Source organism: Vanessa cardui, chromosome 7 (genome assembly GCF_905220365.1).
Source record: "Vanessa cardui chromosome 7, ilVanCard2.1, whole genome shotgun sequence".
In the NCBI taxonomy this organism is placed as follows: Eukaryota; Metazoa; Arthropoda; class Insecta; order Lepidoptera; family Nymphalidae; genus Vanessa; species Vanessa cardui.
In genome coordinates, this window is record NC_061129.1 from 8,132,964 (window position 1) to 8,153,058 (window position 20,095).

The 20,095-nt window shown below is 30.0% G+C and overlaps 2 protein-coding genes across 4 annotated transcripts in view; one reads left to right on the plus strand and one right to left on the minus strand.

The window, feature by feature from the left end:
• Window positions 1–169: 169 nt before the first annotated feature.
• Window positions 170–1,979, minus strand: LOC124531359 (pyruvate kinase-like). The gene has a single exon (XM_047105905.1). It carries the CDS (start codon window positions 1,865–1,867, stop codon window positions 170–172), a length of 1,698 nt encoding a protein of 565 aa, XP_046961861.1. The 5' UTR covers window positions 1,868–1,979.
• Window positions 1,980–2,785: 806 nt separating this feature from the next.
• Window positions 2,786–20,095, plus strand: part of LOC124530785 — a 49,868-nt gene continuing 32,558 nt past the window's right edge. Inside the window, exons 1-2 of one of the 3 annotated variants that reach the window (XM_047105069.1) lie at window positions 2,786–3,146; window positions 10,924–11,046. In XM_047105069.1, the coding sequence (XP_046961025.1) occupies window positions 11,018–11,046 (29 nt within the window). In that variant the 5' untranslated portion in view covers window positions 2,786–3,146; window positions 10,924–11,017. Of the gene's footprint in view, window positions 3,147–10,923; window positions 11,047–20,095 lie in introns of those variants that run through there. The other 2 variants (XM_047105064.1, XM_047105067.1) reach the window with 2 other exon arrangements.

A 20,095-nucleotide genomic window follows, 5' to 3' on the forward strand; every position in this document is an offset into this window, starting at 1 on the left:
GCTTATTTTATCAACTAGGTTATATCAATATTATTTTTAAAAGTGATTACAAATTTTGTATATTTTTCAAAGCCGATATAAGATATATACGATTATAAACGTATAACAAATGATTTATTTCAAAAATTAATTAAAGCAAATAAAAAGATTACTAAACAAAATTTAAAAATTATTCTACGAATATAGTATCTCTGGCACTAGCATATAAAAGTCTAACAGAATCACAATAACCAACACCTCGACGCAAGCTTGTTACTACAACGTAAGCGTCTCCAGCAGTTAACATCCTTTTCGCTTTGCAATAATCAAGAGCCGAGTGTATGCGTGATTCAACTTCTAAAATCCAAGTATTTTTAGGATCTTCGAAGTAGTGCATTGCTCGTATGCCTCTCCAAAATCGTAATTGTCTTGCGGTATGACATGATCTCGTAACTGCTACTATAGGACATGTTGGTTTCCCATGTGAAAGTATTTTTGCAGTACGTCCAGAATTGGTTAAACAGATTATAACAACTGCTCGAGATCGCATAGCTAACTCTACTGCACTTACACATACAGCTTTGGAAGGTTCTTCAAGTGTATTTTGCATTAGTTTTAAATTTCCGTAAGTTTTTGGTTGCCAGAGTATACTCTCAGCTTGTCTGCAAATAACAGCTGCAGCTGCTATGCAATGTTCCGCCATACGAAAGGCATCGAATGAAGGGGAAAATTTCTTGAGAGGTGAATCATAATGTAATTCCAAAGAAAGGACATCAGCACCGTCCAAAACGAGATTTGCAATATCTGTTACACACAGAGTAGGAATCTGTTCATTTATAACAGCTTTACATATACAAGGTTTTCCAGCATAATTGCATTTTGCTAATATAACTTTTTGAGCAATAAATATTTTTTCTACAGGTAAATCTGTACTCAAAACACATTTATCAATATAAATACCATCAGCTTCTGATAGTAAAACATCAATATTATCTAGACCCAAAACGGAATCTATACATGCAAACACAAGAATATGTTTTCCTTTTTCGGAAAGAATGTTTCTGACATAACGTATATCTTGAGAGTTTTGAGCATTAGGTACCAAAACAGCATCGATGTCAAAAGCTACTGCCCAAGCTATTTGATCTTCCATGTACTCAAAAGGTTGTTGTGATGAGTCGGACGAGATTAAGTCAAAATTTTCATGATTTTTTTTATTGCTTATATCGACATCGTTTGGAACTTTAGATATTCTAACCGTCATTTTAGCTCCAATTGTGCCACCAGTTAAAATATTACATTCAATAGAATCATCTCCGACTTCTAATACAGACAACTTTATTTTTCCAGATGTTAAACTATCAATATAAACAATATCACTGGGGTGCAATTCGGTTAAATGATCATATCCGATAAATAAACAGTCTACCGTACCACATTCTCGCCAACTTGGATCTGTTGTTAGTCTAATAGTCCCATTTTGTACTAGCTCAATCATGGTGCGGGGACCCCCTTTCAGATCCCCGGTTACTATATCAGGACCTCTTACGTCGACAATTAATGCTAAAGGATAAACGTAATCAAGTTCTGTACTATAATTAAATACAGCCTGTCGTATGCTCTGAATTAATTGTGCGCTAGCATCGGGTTCCAAATCTCGTAAATTTAATCGTGCTACAGTCATACCCGAGGCAATATGTCTTTGTATGACCGATGGTTCTTTATTATTCATGCCTATTTCACACATAAGACCTGTTTGGAGTTCTTCGCAGGGATTTTTATGAATATTTAAATTGCAATAATGTAATAATTGAGAAGATTCAACGGGACGTTCGTTTTCTTTTAAACTAGAAACTGCTTCAAGGGGAATGTGCCAAGGTAAGGCCATTTTGTAATATATATTTAGAAAATGCTTTAATAGACTATTCTTTAACCATTTAAATTGGTATAAAATAGTATAGCTTCACCAGATCACAATATTTGTAAAAAAATAAATTTGTCACAATGACTACAATATTTGTTATAAGTATTTGTTTCGAGTTGACAAAAAATGTCAGTGTGTGACTCGATTTCGTCGAAGGTTTGTATATTTTTTAGTTGAATTTAATTCTAATGTCTTATCTTATCAATTGAGCCCGGGCCAATTCCTACAAATTGTATTTGGGATGGTGAGTATAACTATGTTTCCTGGTTTTACCATCTTGAATGAACCTTGTTTAGAGAGCATTAATAAAATTGGCATTTTAAATTAAAACGAGGCTTTTATATGGGCACACTTTTGTTTAAGACCGACTCGTATGACGAGAGGGCAAACGGCACGACACCATTATATCCGCTTTTAACCGCCATACGCACCTCGTACCCACAGATCTTTTTAAATACTAAAAAAATATCATTATTTTATATAACAAAACTTATAATTTTTTCAATAACTATAAACTACGATGTTTCATGCTTTCATTCCTTGACATGAATTTTTGTTACCGATAAAAATGTATTATTCATAAAAGTTTTACATCTTTATGAAATATTATATGAATAACATTTTAACATTTAAAATTAAAATAACATTTTAACAGCTTATAAAAATACGGTGAAAATAACACTTTCCAGTATATATATTTAAAAAATATATCAACAAGTTTTTGTATATACATGCAAATAATTTATTGATCAGAAGAAATTACTTAATTTAAATGCTTCAGATATTGGTCGTTGCTCTTGACACTAAAAATATTACAATTAATAAAAAATAAAATTCTAAATTATTTTTGTGCAAGTATCCGATTTATTGTAGTGAAGATAACACGCCGCGGGTTGTGAAAAATTAAAAAATTATGAACGAGGTTGCTTGACTGCGTGTCACGTTTGTTCTTTGGCAGAATAATAAAACGCGTTAGTTTATTTTGTCAAACTCTTTAAATGATTGTTATTGTCAAAGGTGTAATTTGTAAATAAAGTGTTTAGTGAAAAGCTTGTGAAAAAGTGGTCACTGTGTTTTCTCTAAAGTAACTTTCTTGTACCTGCCGTTTGTACTGTGCGACCGTGAAGGTTGAGAATGTTACGTCATTTTACCATTGGTGTCTGATATGAACTTATTTATTTCCCATTGGACTATGTTAAGTTGGATTTTGTGAAAATATATTTCTAAATCTTCAAAAGTTTTGGTAAGTGTTTTATGTACAAAATATTTATAAGCCCTTTTAGACCGGCTGCAAGAAGATGCCGCCATGTTATTTAGTTTTGCTGTCAACTACTGGTCGCGGTTAGCCCTGAAACATTGGTATTTATCATTGTTCTAAAAACATAATGTTAAGCAATGCGATAAAATTTACAACAAACTTATCAGTCGTTGTTTCCTATGGATAAAATAACTCCATAATAAAGTTTGAGCTTAGTTTTGTTTACTGTGTTTTATTGACTGTCAATGTAATGACGTCATTGTGCGAGCTGTTCACTATCTACTGATTGATGCCTAGAAGCAATTTTACTACTTCTTATAGCGAAAAGTATATCTTTGAAGAGATCATTAAATAGTAATCAAATTTACTTGAATCTATTTAGTTATCTTTTTAAAAAATCATCATAAGGTTTTCATGTTAAAACGTTGTTGTTAAATATAATTCTCAAATTACACTATATTTTGAAAACAATATTTCATAAAAATGATTCGACACTTTTTGACAGTGATATAATATGAAGATAAACACCAAATTATATGGGATGAAATTTTACATACAATGTATTATGTACACCTGGCCAGTAATCATAGAAATTATTGAAATTCAGCTTTGGATATAATGATGGTTTAGTATTTATATAAAATGATTTAAATATGCAAAAAAAAAGTCTATTTGTAAAATGTTAATGTTTATAATAAAATGTTAATAATAAAATGTTCCCAATACAACGGTTTCATATTCATATTTCATATTAAATGATATAGATTAAAATATGTTACTAACCTCTTCTTAATACCAATGATATGATTCTTTCGCAAATTGTATTATTATATATTATATTTTATAACTTAAATACACATTTGTTATTATATTATTTAGTAGTGGACTTTGCTTTTATTATATTTAGACAATATGAGCAAATTTTATGCTTGCTGAGTACAGAATCAAGTGCATTTCATTTATGAATTACCCAATTAAACAAATTATTATAAAATTGATCAGGTAATAATAACTCAATTATTATTGTACAGTTTATCGGATTGGTTGACATACATGTTCATTACTTTTCCTCCTCTTTACATTTTAGATATAGCGTCAAGTTATATATCTCATAAAAATCCTTCATTGAAAGCTCATCTAGTGCAAAAAAAATATATTTATTATTTGGTTATTGTGCACTATTTCTAGCTTCACAGTATTAATTTTAATTTACAATTTTAAATTCATAATATGTCATTTTTATATTGTTAATGATGAAATTGGGAAGTGTACTTAATTTGTAGCTATTATTGTAATGCTTTATATATAGGAATCATTATTAATTGGCTGCTCCATGATGTTACTGATTCAACCTCATAGATGATACACATCCTATATTATAGATCGTAAGATTTGTATTTTCAAGTGAACAAATTCTTCAGATTTTAAATATTTATGAATAGGTAATAGATAAAAATAATTTACTCTAAAAGAGAACATATACTGAAAATATTGGCTTTAATGTGATAGAGTAAGTCATTTGAATATAAAGAGTTGCATGTCACATTATTATTTATGTGATTGTAATGTATTAAAAAATATTGACATTCAATAAGTGTTATGGTGAGTTTTTACTAATAGTTGGCATGGCAATTGACTATGGCAATTTCTGCACCTAGATTTCTTCATGTCAAGGTGACACAACATTAAAAAAATGTTTGTTGTCAACTAACAGGTTATTTCAGAATCTTTTGTCACTAATATGTGCTACCAAAGTGCTGGCAAAGGATTTATTATGGTGTTACAAATGTAATTAGTTTTAATAAATCGTCACAAAGATTTAGTAAGTACATTGGCCGTACCGTTAATACAAATGTTTGTCTGACAAGTGTATGGTCAAATCTTGTGACTTTTTTCATATTACAGAAAAACCTACATAATAATTAAAGTGTAATACAATGGGGGATAATTACTGAAAATGAGCATTAATCAATTAGTTCTTAAGCCTTATAAGAACAATGATTTACGTAAAGCTTGAGCTTGAGGCTGAATACGGATCAGTTGATAAAAGTATCAGCTTTCCCACACCTTTGTTTCATTTACTGTATATTTTGTGTTAATAATAATTGTATATCAAAATAGTCATTATGACCATTGAAATAAATAAAAAATAAAAAAAAAAAATTTGGTTTGCCATGAACAATGCATTATTATCATTTGACATTTACAACACATGATACTAATTGTGTAATGGGGGTTTGAATCAATCGTATGGTTTTTATAAATTGAGAATAATAAGAATAAAAACATATTATACTATATATCAAATCATTGATTAACATTTATTTTATCCAAAATGCTTAAATTATTTATCTCTAATAAACCCCATAATAAATTTATCTCTAATAAACTTCTTACTCTGATCAAGCTCAAGTTAACCAAATTTATTTTAAAATGGTGATATTATGACAGTAATGTGAATAGAAAAGTCTATGCACATTTTTTCTCAATCTTATCATAAAATTAATAATAGTTACTACTTACAGTTGGTTTTTATCTTATATTTTTTTCCTGATCAAGTGACTACTTCATTTGCTTTCTAAATTTTATGTTAGGTTTTTATGTTAAGATTGTTTTTTAGGTTTGTTCTAAAACATCTTAATGTATTATAACATTACATTATGATGTTTTTGAAATAACATATAGATAAAATCAGTTGTTATTTAATTGAAAATAGAAACATTATGTAAAAAAAAAAAAAATTTATAGCGCAGTATTTAATTATGACAGTGACCATTCTTAAATTATAAATAGATAATTAAATTTTATATTTCAAATCTATTTTTAAATTTAAAATCTTTTGTATTTAATTAAATCTTTATCAAATTTGTCTAAGTAGAGTATGTTATGAATAAATATTATTCATTCAAATATAAAGAAATCCACTCATAAAACCATACTATTTATCCTCCTTACAAACTGACCAATCAATTTACTAGTAGTGATATACTACTTTAAATTATAGTCCTAGTCACTTTATAAACCCAAAAACTATTGTCACATATAGTTTTATCAAACATTTTTCATTTTAATCATTGATATGATTGAAATAGACTAAGCAAAAAATATTATCTTTAGTTAAAAATTGATTTCAATAACTGTTGATAAAAATATAGGTATTGTTAATTTAGACTTCTTATAGTTAATTATATTGATACCGATATTATGATAGTTTATTAACCTTATCAAAAATAGCAGTCTCAATTGTTTAAAAATGGAGTCCCTTTTTTCAATCAGCAAATTTTCATTTTGTGATCAACAATAATGGCTACAACTCTATCTTCTAATAATACAAGTTGTATAGTGAATGCAACTCCAGCTTCAGACTCAAATCAAGATATTTGAAAATTTTTACATGTACCCACTATAGACAGAAAGATTTTTCTGGTAATCTTTTGTTATATTGATTAAGGAAAATCTTGACTCATAATATCAATGATATAGAGACGAAGTAAGATATTCGTGATACAGTTAACATATACTTGTTAGTAGGTAATTTAGTATAATATTATGTCTCGTATTTCGAATTTTATTTTATCATTAAAATTACTGAGAAATGGTCGCTTTTAAAATGTTAGTCACAAGCAAGGTCAGTAATTAGTTACAATTGGCATAAGGGCTAAATTAATCATGAAAAGTAAATTTTACGCAATCATATTTTTATTTATTCATCGTGAAAATATAATATATTTTACAATAACATTACAGAGTTATTACATGGCTAACATAAAATTATTTTCACGACTAAAATAGCGCCGCGCCTTGATACTTTTACCCTTTCATACAATATAATTACTTGGGACTTTGTGAATTGTAAATGCGGTAGGTACTATATTCTTATGAAGTGTAAGCTCGACTTTCTTTTGAATAGGTACATGTTTTATTTAACAATATTTTTATAACGACTATAACAATGTATTTTATAACAATCTTTACAATGTTAAAGTTAAAACCCGCATAAGGTACTGCAATATCTTACGTATTTTTAATTATTATAATCATATTCCAGTTTAAGTTTATTATAAAATCTAATATTTTATTACTTATTTTTTATTAGATTCGAACTTCACTTTTCTAATTAAACCGGTTAGTATTTTTATGACTACCTTGAAATATTTTAAACGTCAAATAACTTGATTACAGACTTTGAATATTGTAAGCGCAAAATTCGGAACGTATTGGTGTATCATTCAGTTTAATACTAGCTATAACGATACCGTTACATCGGTATCGCTTGCATAACTAATTAACCTTCAATTTAATTTTCATGCTATTTGTGATTTAGTTTTTCGTATTGTATCGATTACTACAATATGTCACAAATTATTACGCAGATACATGATTTCTCTTACAGGTTTCATAAAATGTATCTAAGTAGGTAAAGATTTCAATCGAATAAATATAGCAATGATTACAAGAAAAAAAAAAGTAATTGCTTAATCATATAGCTGGTTCAGATTAAAATGATAACACTTATTTTGTATTATAGCTAATTGTTCGTGATTGTCGACAGGATTGTCGTCAATTGTCCTATCCCAATCTGATTTATAGTAAGTAACTAAGTATTTATCGGAGAATCTATTAAGCATATTTGATTTAATGTCATTATTGAATTATTACAAAGATTGATTGTCTTCGAAAACTTGAAGTATTGTAAAAGCGACACATTGGCTGCATTTACTTGCAGGTTTGGATTTGCTTTTTTATTATTATTAACAATCAATCAAAATAAACTTTATTCAAATAAGCTTTTACAAGCACTTTTGAATCGTCATTTACCAATTACGTGAAGCTACCAGTTCGGAAAGTAGATTCTACCGAGAAGAACAGGCAAGAAACTCAGTAGTCTTTTGAAATCAATTTACAATACAAAGCCAGTCTAAACAGTTATATATCATTATTGTATCCAAGAAAAAATACTTGGGATAGTTTTATGTATGCATGGAACATCATTAATTTTTGGGTTATGTCTCTGTGATTTTCAAATTACTGCTCAAATTAAATACGAAAAGTATTAAGATGGACAAATTACTTTTTCGAAAAGTTGTTACTTAACTTTAGCTACTTACGTCCTATCGAATATTAGACCTGCTTTTGTAGTGCAAACATAAAGATCGAACTCTGGAACGAGAGATTGTTTGATACGGGTGACCTTAAGTAGCTAACGTTATATAATTATCTCGAACAATGTTAAGTAATACTGTGACAAAAGTACTCTATATTCAATTACATAGTATTATAATTCTTTTTGATTTGTGTCGTTGAAAGATGGCCACTTGGTAACAAGACGCTTAATAAATATTTTTAAATATTTGATCGATTTTTCACTTAAAAAAATCATATAAAAAGCTTCATTGGCCTTGTGGCTATGGTTTGTATAAATTTTCAAAAGTGCAATGAATATTTGCATTTTTAAATTTTATAATTTTACATTGTTATATTTAGAAATTATAGTTATCGAAAAACAATATAAATATAAGTTGATTATATATTTTTTAACATAGTTGCAAATAAAAGGATCAATGATGTTTTTTCATTTAAAAAATGAGATTTCCTCGAACTCGCTAATTTTGTAATGATTATACTCAAACCCTTTTCTGCCGTAAAATGGGTTCTCGTAGCAACTTCAAACATCAAACGTTCAACAATTACGCCCTTTAATGTTTCCTATTTTAATTTGATACTGTGTTTTGATAATATTCTAACGACGCAGCGCGACATAATTATATTTTTTATTTAACTGTAAGTAGTATCCCGACTCCGTCTTGCAAACATGGATCACAATTTATCATTTCGCTATTTCACCTATGGTTTATCTGTCAAATCTGCGCACTCTATTTTTTTTTGTGTAACCTATGGGCAAAGAAACTTAAGTTAGTTTTGACAAGAGTGAAGGCAACTTCTGAATTTTAATTTGAAAATATATAAGTTTTTCGGACACTCTAGCGTTGCTTAGTGCTACCTAGTGTTACCATACATTAAGAGAGAACTATCTCCAATGTAGGAAGTCAAAGGCAGCACGATCTCTTCTAAAAGGCTCGTTACTTATAGGTTTGCCAGTCAAGCTTGATAAAGCTGGTTGTAGCTAGGTTGTAGCTAACATTTAGGAATAGAGGAGGTGTTCGGCCTCTGGATTTTGGTAGGCCTTTTACATCAAACAAAACAGATAAATATAAAGATAAATTGAAAGCATTGGATGTAAAGAATTTAAAAATTCACATTTGAAGGAATACGAACTGTTAATTCTCTTTTAAGGCCAAACGTTTTATGTTAATTTTTACTTAAACTTATTGGCCTGTCCAGCTATTAGGTTATAAGATCTCACAACCCTAGTTATCGTGCCAGCCAGGCTGCTGTTCCTACAAAGAGCCTATCCTGCCTTTGTAGAAAATGCCATCCATATAATATTACTAATCCTTTGCTATAAGGCTTTCTTCCAACGCTTACGTTGAATATTTCTTGCTTCGTTTCGTCCTATTTTCTTTTTGACCTTTTATCTTGCATACGACAAAAATGATAATTGTCTTTGGACATTATACTTCTCTACGTCTCAATTTCAATGTACATAAAACAGATGAACAGTTTAAACTAAAGGTCTTGTAAGCACATAAGTGTGTTTCAGTCGCATTTTACCTTCTTACGCCTATGGGCCCTGATTTCAAAGGAGGATCATTCGAAATACGACATCATAACACACAATAAAGCTCTCCTTTATCGCTATTATTATTTTTCCGATCTTACCTTTTGCTGTTAGCCAATAATGATCAATACTGCGATTAATATTTGATACCTCGTAATGATTGAGTTTACTTACAATGTGTAACCATTATCAGTTAAATTAAAAGTCGCAAGGCTTGAGTTTGCCGAGATTCTGTTATACATACTACTTAAATTAATTAAGAGTTGTTGATCTAATATACCAATACGTTAGATATATTTATTAGAAGACATCATTCACTTAAGGACAATTACTAAAATCATCAAATAAATCTTGCGACTCGCTCTAATTACAGTAATAAGCGCTGAAACTGAAATAAAATACCACACTCTTTTTTTTTTAAATTACATAAACTGATATAGATGACCGGCGAGTAATGAGGACATATTACATATTATTCAGCCTTCTTTATGTGTCCATGAGGGTATTTGAATTCTGAATATTGATTTGAACTCACTAGAAAATTCAACAAGATTCTACGATTGCTACGATTTATTTATTTTGAAAAAAAAAAAAACTATAATTTCAATGTGTAAAATAAGAAACATAAATAAAATATTTTTAAGAGGATGATGTTATTTATTATTTCTTTTAGGAACATAGATGAGCAAATACAAATATGTAATAAGTATATTGACCTTCATAAACATTTGCAATGCAAGAAGTATACCGTTATTCGTTACGAGTTAACGTGGCGCCAACCACGGGACCTAAGATATTATATCCCTTGTGCCTGCTATGACAGTCAGTCGCCCATTAAACCATAGCAATGCAGTTTGGCATTAGATTCATTGATAAATCGGTAGTAATGACCCAGACGGGTCTTCACTAAGCCTTGATACGTGGTATATTGTGTATGTATTATGTTGACGAAGGTTTAACACTATTGCTAATGATTAAAAAAGAAAAAAATCGAAAGGTATTATTAATTCATTGTAACGGTGATTAACCCAAGCGGACATATCATGTCGCCGCCCTATTTTGACTTATGACTTCTTGTTACAGATACATTTGCGAGGAGTACGTTTACTAATTATTCATAGCCACGGAGCGTCGGAGTACGGCGCTGAATGGCGCCTTTCACATCAATGCAACATTTATGCAAGTGCTACCTGGCGAAAATGCAAGGTAATTAGTCATTTTCTATACGTTTATGGGTATTGTAGTTTTTCAGCTCCATAAAGATGTTTAGGCCAGGATACATTTTAATCACATTAAAGATATGGGATTAAAGTGTATCCTGGCTTTAGCTATCGGTGCTCTTAAATATTCGTCTACTGGTAATCGTTAGTAGCGTTTACGAATGTACCTGCTACTTATTTACGTTTTTGCATGAATAGTGAAAAAAAAGAATAGGATTTATTTCTCTTGTACGTAAAGCCAGTTTATTATACCACTAGCCTCCGTTATTTCGTTATCACGTTTGTAATTTAGAAGGGTCGGAAGCCTATGTTACTCTGTGGTCTATAAATTATTTTGATGAAAAAAATAAGTCGATTTCGATTAAAGGCACTACCAAAAAAGTTATATCATTATCATACAAGTAGAGATTGAACATACAAAACGGTGCTATTGGTGACTCTGATTCGATTCGGCATACTAAAGTTGAAACTAAGTAGAGTTATGGTAAACTAAACTACTGTGCAAAATAACTAGACTGCGAGTGAATATAAATTGATTGATATTCTAATAATTTTATATAGCTTCACTCGCCGGAAACAAAAGTTTTGCATTTCATTTTAATGATATAAATAGAATTTTTATGAAAGTCTTGTAAATAATATTCTTTATATCAAATGTATAATAGAAATATGAAGATTGTAGAAAAGCTTAATATATAATATTTGTCTAAGAGTAAGTTATGTTGTATAAGTATTTTGGAAGGTTAAGGAATTCCACCTGGAAAAGTATGATTGATTTTTTTAGTGCCATAGCCGCATGACTAATTATTCAACCCCTAAAAGTAATACTTACTATTTGTTTGGTATAAAAACTTTTGTTAAACATTAAAGAAAATTAAAATCTATTGGCCTTTGCCTGAACTGACGGCTGCATGATTGACATGGGTAGGATTGAAACAGGTAAACAAGTTAATACGTTGGTCTTAGATATAATATCTTGAAATCAGAAGCTATTGAACTATGTTAGTAAGCGCGGCGACACTGTGACGGCATCAGCGATTGGCGGTCGCCATGACGACACCAGTGCCTCTTTATACCTCGAAACGGTAATGTTGCGATCAATTCGCAACCAAGGAAACCCGCTCTCGCTGCCATTTCTGCTGCTATCGTTTACGCGCACTTCTCTTGCGCATTTATTTGGTTTAAGGAAAACGAGTATCGTCGACTTTCCTTATTTTGCTAGGCAACATTAAAACTTTATAGTACAATGATAAAGTGACTGCCTAGCTATGAGAAAGTCGCAGGTTTGATCTTGACCCATTCGGCGATTGAGGCGTTGATTCTGTATTCTATTAGGTTGTCTTAAGGTGTCTCTTAAAAAGTAATTTTAAGAGACAACTTATGCCTTTAGAACAGGTGCATTTTTGGAGTAACTTAGCGTATGTAAATATAACTAAATAAAAATAAGTTGAATAATTAATAATTTATTTTTTATTACATTATTTACAACGGGGATAAAAAAAAGTATCAGTAAAGTCGTGGAAACTGTTTTTAATGATATGACGCCATGACTTCGTTTATATATTTATCAGTATTAATTAAATTGTGTTGGCCACATACTGAATATGATAAACACGAGTCTACGATGACGAATGCCCTACCGACCCTGTGTTGGTCCCCTCTTCGTGGTACAAAACCAGTCAAAGCATCACTGTTTACCTTGAATCTGTTACTGTTTTATATATTAGTTACTATTCATTATCAATTAAAAGAGATTCAATAAACTGTATTTGTATATATCATACATTTTGTTATAAACATACATTTAAAAAATAAACTATAATTATTCACACTTTCTATATTATAATTATTTTGGTTAAGCCTCTGCACTGACATTGATGAAATTTGTGACGAAGTATGTTAGGATATGGGATGCTTAAATTCACCCCTCGAGCGTTAAAGTAGGCTATGAAGGCCTGTGTGCGAATTCTTTAATAGGACCACATGCGGTTTTGTCCTAGTTTTTCAAGTAAAGCTTTTCAGTATAAATGATAAACAGTGATTTCAAGGTTATTTCTAATCAGCCCCCAAGGGTATGAGCTAAGAGTGGTACAAGTTTGCCAACGTTAACACGTTTCCGAGAGTTCCAAGTCAAGCGGATTCCTTCACGATTGTTTCTAAAAGTTAAGAACACCGAAAAATAATAATTCGGACATAAATTAAAAAGACAGGCGTGTCATGTTATAATTTTTTTGTGTTGCAGTACAAAAGTCTTCATAATAGACGATGCAGTCCATCCTAAGATATATATTTAACATCACTTCATTTGTAACTAGATTTTGCTATAAAACGACTTTTTGCTAGCCACTTTAATATGGCTTGTGACTTTACTCGCAAATTATACGCGTGTTATATGAAATATCTGGAACGAGCTAATATAGTTAGCAGATTTTTTTTTGTTATTCAAGTTCTTAGACTGGGCGACTTCAGAAAATTTCACATCTATGCTGGCGAGGGCCAAAGATACTCCCCTCCCGAATAAGAAGTCTTGTATGAAAAATAATCTTTACTCTTTAATTAAAATGTAATAATTGTTATTACATTTTTAGAACATTATTAAAAATATGTATAATTTCAATCGTCTCAGTCATCATCGTGGGCTTAAAATGATTAACTCCTACTAGTCAAGAGATCGCACAACTGATTTTTTACGTGTCATTAGTGCGATGTATATGCTTAAGGGGACTACAGGAGCTAATTGCCCTTGAGAATCACGCGCACACACTTACACTAACGACAAAAACGGCATGTCCCCGCGCGCACTACGCTTAGCGAGGCGGCGAGGTTACGCCTGAATATTCCAATAGATGGCGCCGAACCGCCGCGCGCCGCGCCGAGCGAAAGCGAAGCGAAGTCAATTCTATCAATTCTATCAATCATAGATTTCATAAAAATAGACAGGACAACAGAATTGTTTTAATTTCTTTGTGTCATATAACAATTATGATAAAATTAAATTGAATTAATTAAACTTAAATTATTATTATTTTATGTACAAAAATTGGTTATTTTAAATATTTTTTTCTTTAATTTTTACTGTATCAATTCAATTAGTTGTAATACTAAATATTAAATCGTACCTATTTTTAAATTTTGTAAGTTTGTTAAGCGATTTATTAAATAAAATTGGAACTGTTCGTAATTTGTACATTGACAAAAAGCGTAGAGTTTGTTCGTTTTACTAATATCGGTACACAAAGAAAAAAAATTAAGTTAAAAAAGTTAGCATCAAAAAGTTACTATAAAAAATAATATCGTCAAGTCGGCTTAGTAGAATTATTGGTTAACTCGGTCAATCACAGTGGGTTTAGTCATAAATCTCATAAAAATAGTTTGGATATTAGAATTATTTGTATTGTTTTTGACTGATTCAATTAATATTATATTGAAATAAAACTGATTCAATTAAATTCAAATATTTTTATTTATTTTTGGTTTAACAAAAAAACAAATAAATTTCGTTTCAATTTTTTTATTAAAATATTTTTTTTTAATTATTCGTTCGTCGTCGTTCGTTATTAAAATATCTTGGATACTTGCAATCAATATTTCACCCACTTTCACTGAAGCTACGAGCTAAAATTTTTCAATTGATACTATTTCCAATCTTTAAAAAATATTGAATTACGTATATGACACTTCTAAATATTTTAGTTCTTTGGTTCACAACAATTACATATTTCAAGATGGCCCAGTGGGTAGAACGCGCGCATCTTATTGCGGGTTCAAACCCAGGCAAGCACCACTAAACATTCATGTGATGTGCTAATTTGTATTTATTTATTTTTTTTATTATTAAATATCATCCATACATAACTATATTTCCTATTATAAACAAAATTGATAAAATTAAACTCTAACGTAATAGAAATAGCTTCCGTGTTATTTTTTTTTCGATTTTCTTAATTCTGAAAAAATAAATGCATAGTTGTTAAAAATTAAATTTTAATAATTATAAAATATATATATATTTTTAAATATAGTCCTTTAAAAATAATAAAATTTTAGATCAGAGTGCGGGGATCGAACCCGCATGTTCTTCTTGGACTTGCTTGCATTGACCAAATACTCCATGGTGACTGTAAGAAATATGTCGAAAAATCTGATTCTATGCGAACTAATTGCATTGTTTTTAATAAATGTTTCCAATAATCATTATTTATAATATATATATACTCTTACCTTTTCATATTATCTTTCATATGTTCGGCTTTTTAATTTATATGAACGTTTTTTAGTTTTCTTCACGGATTGTACTTTATTTCCCATGTTTACAAAATTAAACTTTATAAAAAATAACTTAACAAAAAAATAAATGGCTAACTACAACTAGACTATTTTAACTTAATATATTTATTTACATAAAAGAATAATATTCGACAATTAATTTACAATTAAAATTACACAAAAATAAAATCTACGAGATTTTATTGGCAACGATGCGGTGAAAAGAGCGACACGTCTGTATAGCAACAGGCCTCGGCCGGCAGTGTCTGTACGAGGCGCTCACGCACACATGCTTACGCATTTTGGTCGAAAATAAGAAAATCTGATTTAAAAAAAATCTATTGATTTTACTAAATAATTAAGATAATAAATTTTTAGTATATTGTTTGTAGAATAATCTGACAAAAGACCAAAATTATTGAAGGTATATAAGTGTAGTTAAAAAACAAAAAAAGACTTTTTTAGAGGTAACTTTGCGATTTTTTTCTATCGTACCAAATTAATTACATCATGTTTTCAACACAATTAATAACTAGCATCTATCCTGAAGATTAACATATATTTTTTTCGTTTGGTTTATTGCATTGGATTATATACTTTTTGGCATTTTAAAACTTGCATTTAGCTCATGTAGTCCCCTTAAAACAATTTTAACAAGAGGGGTGTTCAAATGAAACTCAATATGGCTACGCTTCTCTATATTATTACACATTTAATACGATCTTATGTACGTTTATACATACCAGGGGCTAGCCCACTATCGATAACGATACAATCTTCAAATGTAAAGCTAATTGGATACTTGATGGTATATTTTATATAAAAAGGTTTTATATAATATATGTTACAACAAATAACAGATGTGTTAAAATAATAAAAGTATGTTAATATTATAGAAATGTTAATCAATCATTATATGAATAAATAAATATATTATATGTTGTGTCATTACTAAAGAAGAATTGATTAATTTTTCAATTTCCCGTCCATCGGCGACCTTCGTATTTTTAAGATTCTGAAAACTATTTTGCCTTTCACCCTGTAACCTTTCATTCATACATTGAACTTATGCATTACGAAACATCTCCCGGAGGAATCGAACATATTTAGGTCTAAAATAACAAATATTTTTCAATCGAATTTATATTAAATTTCGCCTTAATTATCCAAGTTTATTTGTAGTTATCGTATTCTATCGCTATGATCCAAGTGCTACACTTTTACTTATGCGTATAAAACGAAAGTTCAACGAACTAGCTTAGGTACGAAGAACTTTGATCAAAGCGAAAAGAGTAAGTAATACGAGACATACCATTATAATCATACTAATTTAATAGTTACGTATATAATAATTTCTCTAGAATTAAAGTAAATATATTAAATATAAAATAACATCACTCTTAAAAAAATTTAATGTATTTTTTAATCGAAGTAATCATTCCTACAATTTTGTTTTTAACGATTGTTAGTAAATTTAAATGAAGTTGTATGTTTTAGTCATAGAACAGTATTTCAGCGGGAAAAAGGACCGTGACCTTGACCCCAGAGCATAGGCCTAACCTGCCCCAAAAGTGTTGGGTGAAAAGTTAGCGGTCGATAATTAAGATCGTGTCGTGTTCGCGCACGCGCTCGCCGTACCGCCTGCCTGATCGATCCGCCCGCCCACGTGACGCAACAACGCATTTGCTAGGATTCTTCTCGACAAGCTCGCCTCTTACTTTTGTTAGGAATACGTAAACAACACGAGTCCTTATGGTAATTTATATATCATTCACCCGTTATGAAATAATAAGGTTTCTCGTTGAAATTATTATTAAACAATTCCTTTTACTTAACTACAATAGAAGAAATACTTTTGATACTAATTTTACAAGCAAAGTAAATATAATAATTATATTAACAATAAAAAGATATTTTGTTTCATGCGACATTCCAGAATGTTAAATATTCTGCGTTTCATGTAATACATACAGTTTATTCACATATATTTTTTAATTCATGTAGTTAAATAGTAAACTGAAATTAGCCAAAGCTCTCCTCTCCTCTTAGAGTGACGACTTATTCCACCACGCAGTTTCAAAACAGATCCTTACATGCAGGGCACATGGTACTTGCACCTTGTATATGCAACAGATTTTTCTCAAATAAGTACAGGTTCCCGGTGCATGTCGCGATACTTATTTAACAGCTGAGAATGAAATGTCTTATAAATATAAATTAAACACATGAAAACTCAATGGTGCCTTCTTTATTAAATTCGAGTACACGAATAATATTATTGTCTACAATTTACGACGTTCTTATTTTTATCAGCCTCACGACAGGCTTTTATTAAAAAACCTATCGTGCACTCATGGGAAAGTAATTGCTGTTCCGTAGGTTATATATCTGTTGCCCGATGTTCATTTAAAATGTTTTAATGAGTTTCGTTGTAAAATATTATAATTGCATCAGCTGAATCGGGCAACTGCCATTTAGTGCAAAGTAATAGTCTTTTACAGTCCCACCGACTGGGTAAATAGCCGTTCATCATTTTATTAAGAAACGGAATTCGGAATTTTATTCATAAAACTGGCGGATACATAAAATGTCTACTTTGTTATAGAATAATGTATCCTATCGATGCAACAAACTCACAGTAAATATTCGCAAATAATAGTAAATGTTTCAATAAACATTCGAATATATTGAAATCACTATCAAGAATCTTACTATCGCCTGTTCGATGTAATATTTTATATCTTAAAACTTTCCTACCCTAAATTTAAATCTACGATCGTTTATTTTAAGTCGATTGCAATTCAAACCATTTTTTTTTCTCTAATAAATTGTCTTAGGTAATTCGGATTCATTTCAAATGACGAAAATAAATTATAGGATTAAATACGAGATGACTTTTTAATGGATTAAAGTATTTTAATACAAATATTATTTATTAACTGTATTTAAGACATCACTTTGGTAAATCAAACATATTTCTAATATATTCTTTAAGTTATTTAAGTTACTGTTTTACAGAAAATCGACCCGGTTGTCTGTTTTAGTTTAATATACTATAGACGTTTGAAATATTGTAGATAGATAGATATTAATAATAGATATTGAATTATTTTAAGTTAGATTAAAACGTATCCATGTAAGTACTAAGCTCTTCCAAACATCATTTAAATGATATGCGATGTCGAACTCATCGCTACAATATACTAAATGCAAATTTCGAAACAAGGACGTCTCAGGAGGTTATGATAAATCTATAGAGTTTGTTCAAGTGTATGAGGAAATAAAGACTTTGACGACTTTAGTTGAACTGTTTGAATCGATACAATATTTTATTTTAAATATTTTATACTTTACGACTAACATCTTCAAATAACAGGCCGATTGAACTGATATAAATGTGTGGGTGATAATGTGACGTAAGATGATGATTTAAAAAAATAAATACATATATGTTTTGATAGTAATGCTTTTATATGAATTGTTTAGATGACATTTGGACTACAAACATTCCGTGTTATTCTAGGAAGAAAAGCAGATTTTACTATAATAACCGTATGAACCTTATTTATTTTATTTTTATTAGGTATGCACAATCCAATTAAAAACCTTGATACAAAATTTTCAACTATATATCTGCTATAATTTCAAAATCCACTGCAAAAAGGAAATTAAATATCAGAGATGGGTGCATAAGTACGGAGAGGGCACGCCAATCGGAGCGAAGGTGTAGGCGTGTTGCACCCTGTGTTACGACACGTGTAAAGCTACCTTCGTAGTTGAAACTCACAACAATTCTGCTTTATTTTCTCCTGAAACTGTAGCATTCACGTGTATGCAATAAGTATTTTACATGCCTGGGCGTAAAGGGATCTTTATATACCAAAGTTTATACAGTTTCTAATAGCGAAAACAGGCATATGCTAATTAAACTTTGTGATATGAAAGCTTATATATCTAGGAACGTACGTCGCATTTTTTAATCTTAGTTTCATAGACGTATCCTTAGAAAAATTTAAGCAATACTTAGTTGTTTTTGGAATATGGCCAATTTGAACGTAATTGTAGTCTTAGTAATATGTTTTATTGTTTTTAATAACTGTTTATATCTACGCATATTTAATTATAATTATGTAGTACTCAAACTCAAAAGTACAAAACAAATTATATGAACAATATATTTACGCAGAATTATGGCGGAAAATTTTGAAAATAGAACATTACGTTGCGCCCTTGTTCCAATTTTTTTTTCCTGAACCAGTAACAAAATGAGTGAACGATGCATTTAATTTAGTTTAGGCATATAGAAATACCAATGACTAATTGAATACTTTTGATCGTGGTTGTTTTATTCATGGAATCAACTGTTTCAACGAAGCAGCGCTAACGCAATCATGAGTTGTGAAACGCTATTGACAAGCAATGATAAGTGACGTCGTCATAAATATCCTGTTATACTGTTTATAATATGCTCACAGGATTTGTGCAAGGAAATCCTTTCTTTGGTATTGTCCTTTAATTTTACTCCTCGAAACGCTAACAATTTCCAACGACCTTTGGTTGATAAATATACGGGCTGCAATTCATATTAGCTATTAAAAAAAGTGTTCACGCTGTTATCTAGGAAGATTGATTTTATTATTGTTTTAATACTTGGTCCCATAACAATATGCTTACCACTTATTCTCATCACTCATTTCATTGCATTATATTAAGGATTTTCCCCGGAGACAAGAACTCATTCTTTGGTATTAGTGTCGTAACGCTAAAAT

Coding starts and splice junctions, on each gene's coding strand:
- LOC124531359 (XM_047105905.1), bottom strand. CDS start 1,867: ATGGCCTTACCTTGGCACATTCCCCTTGAAGCAGTTTCTAGTTTAAAA.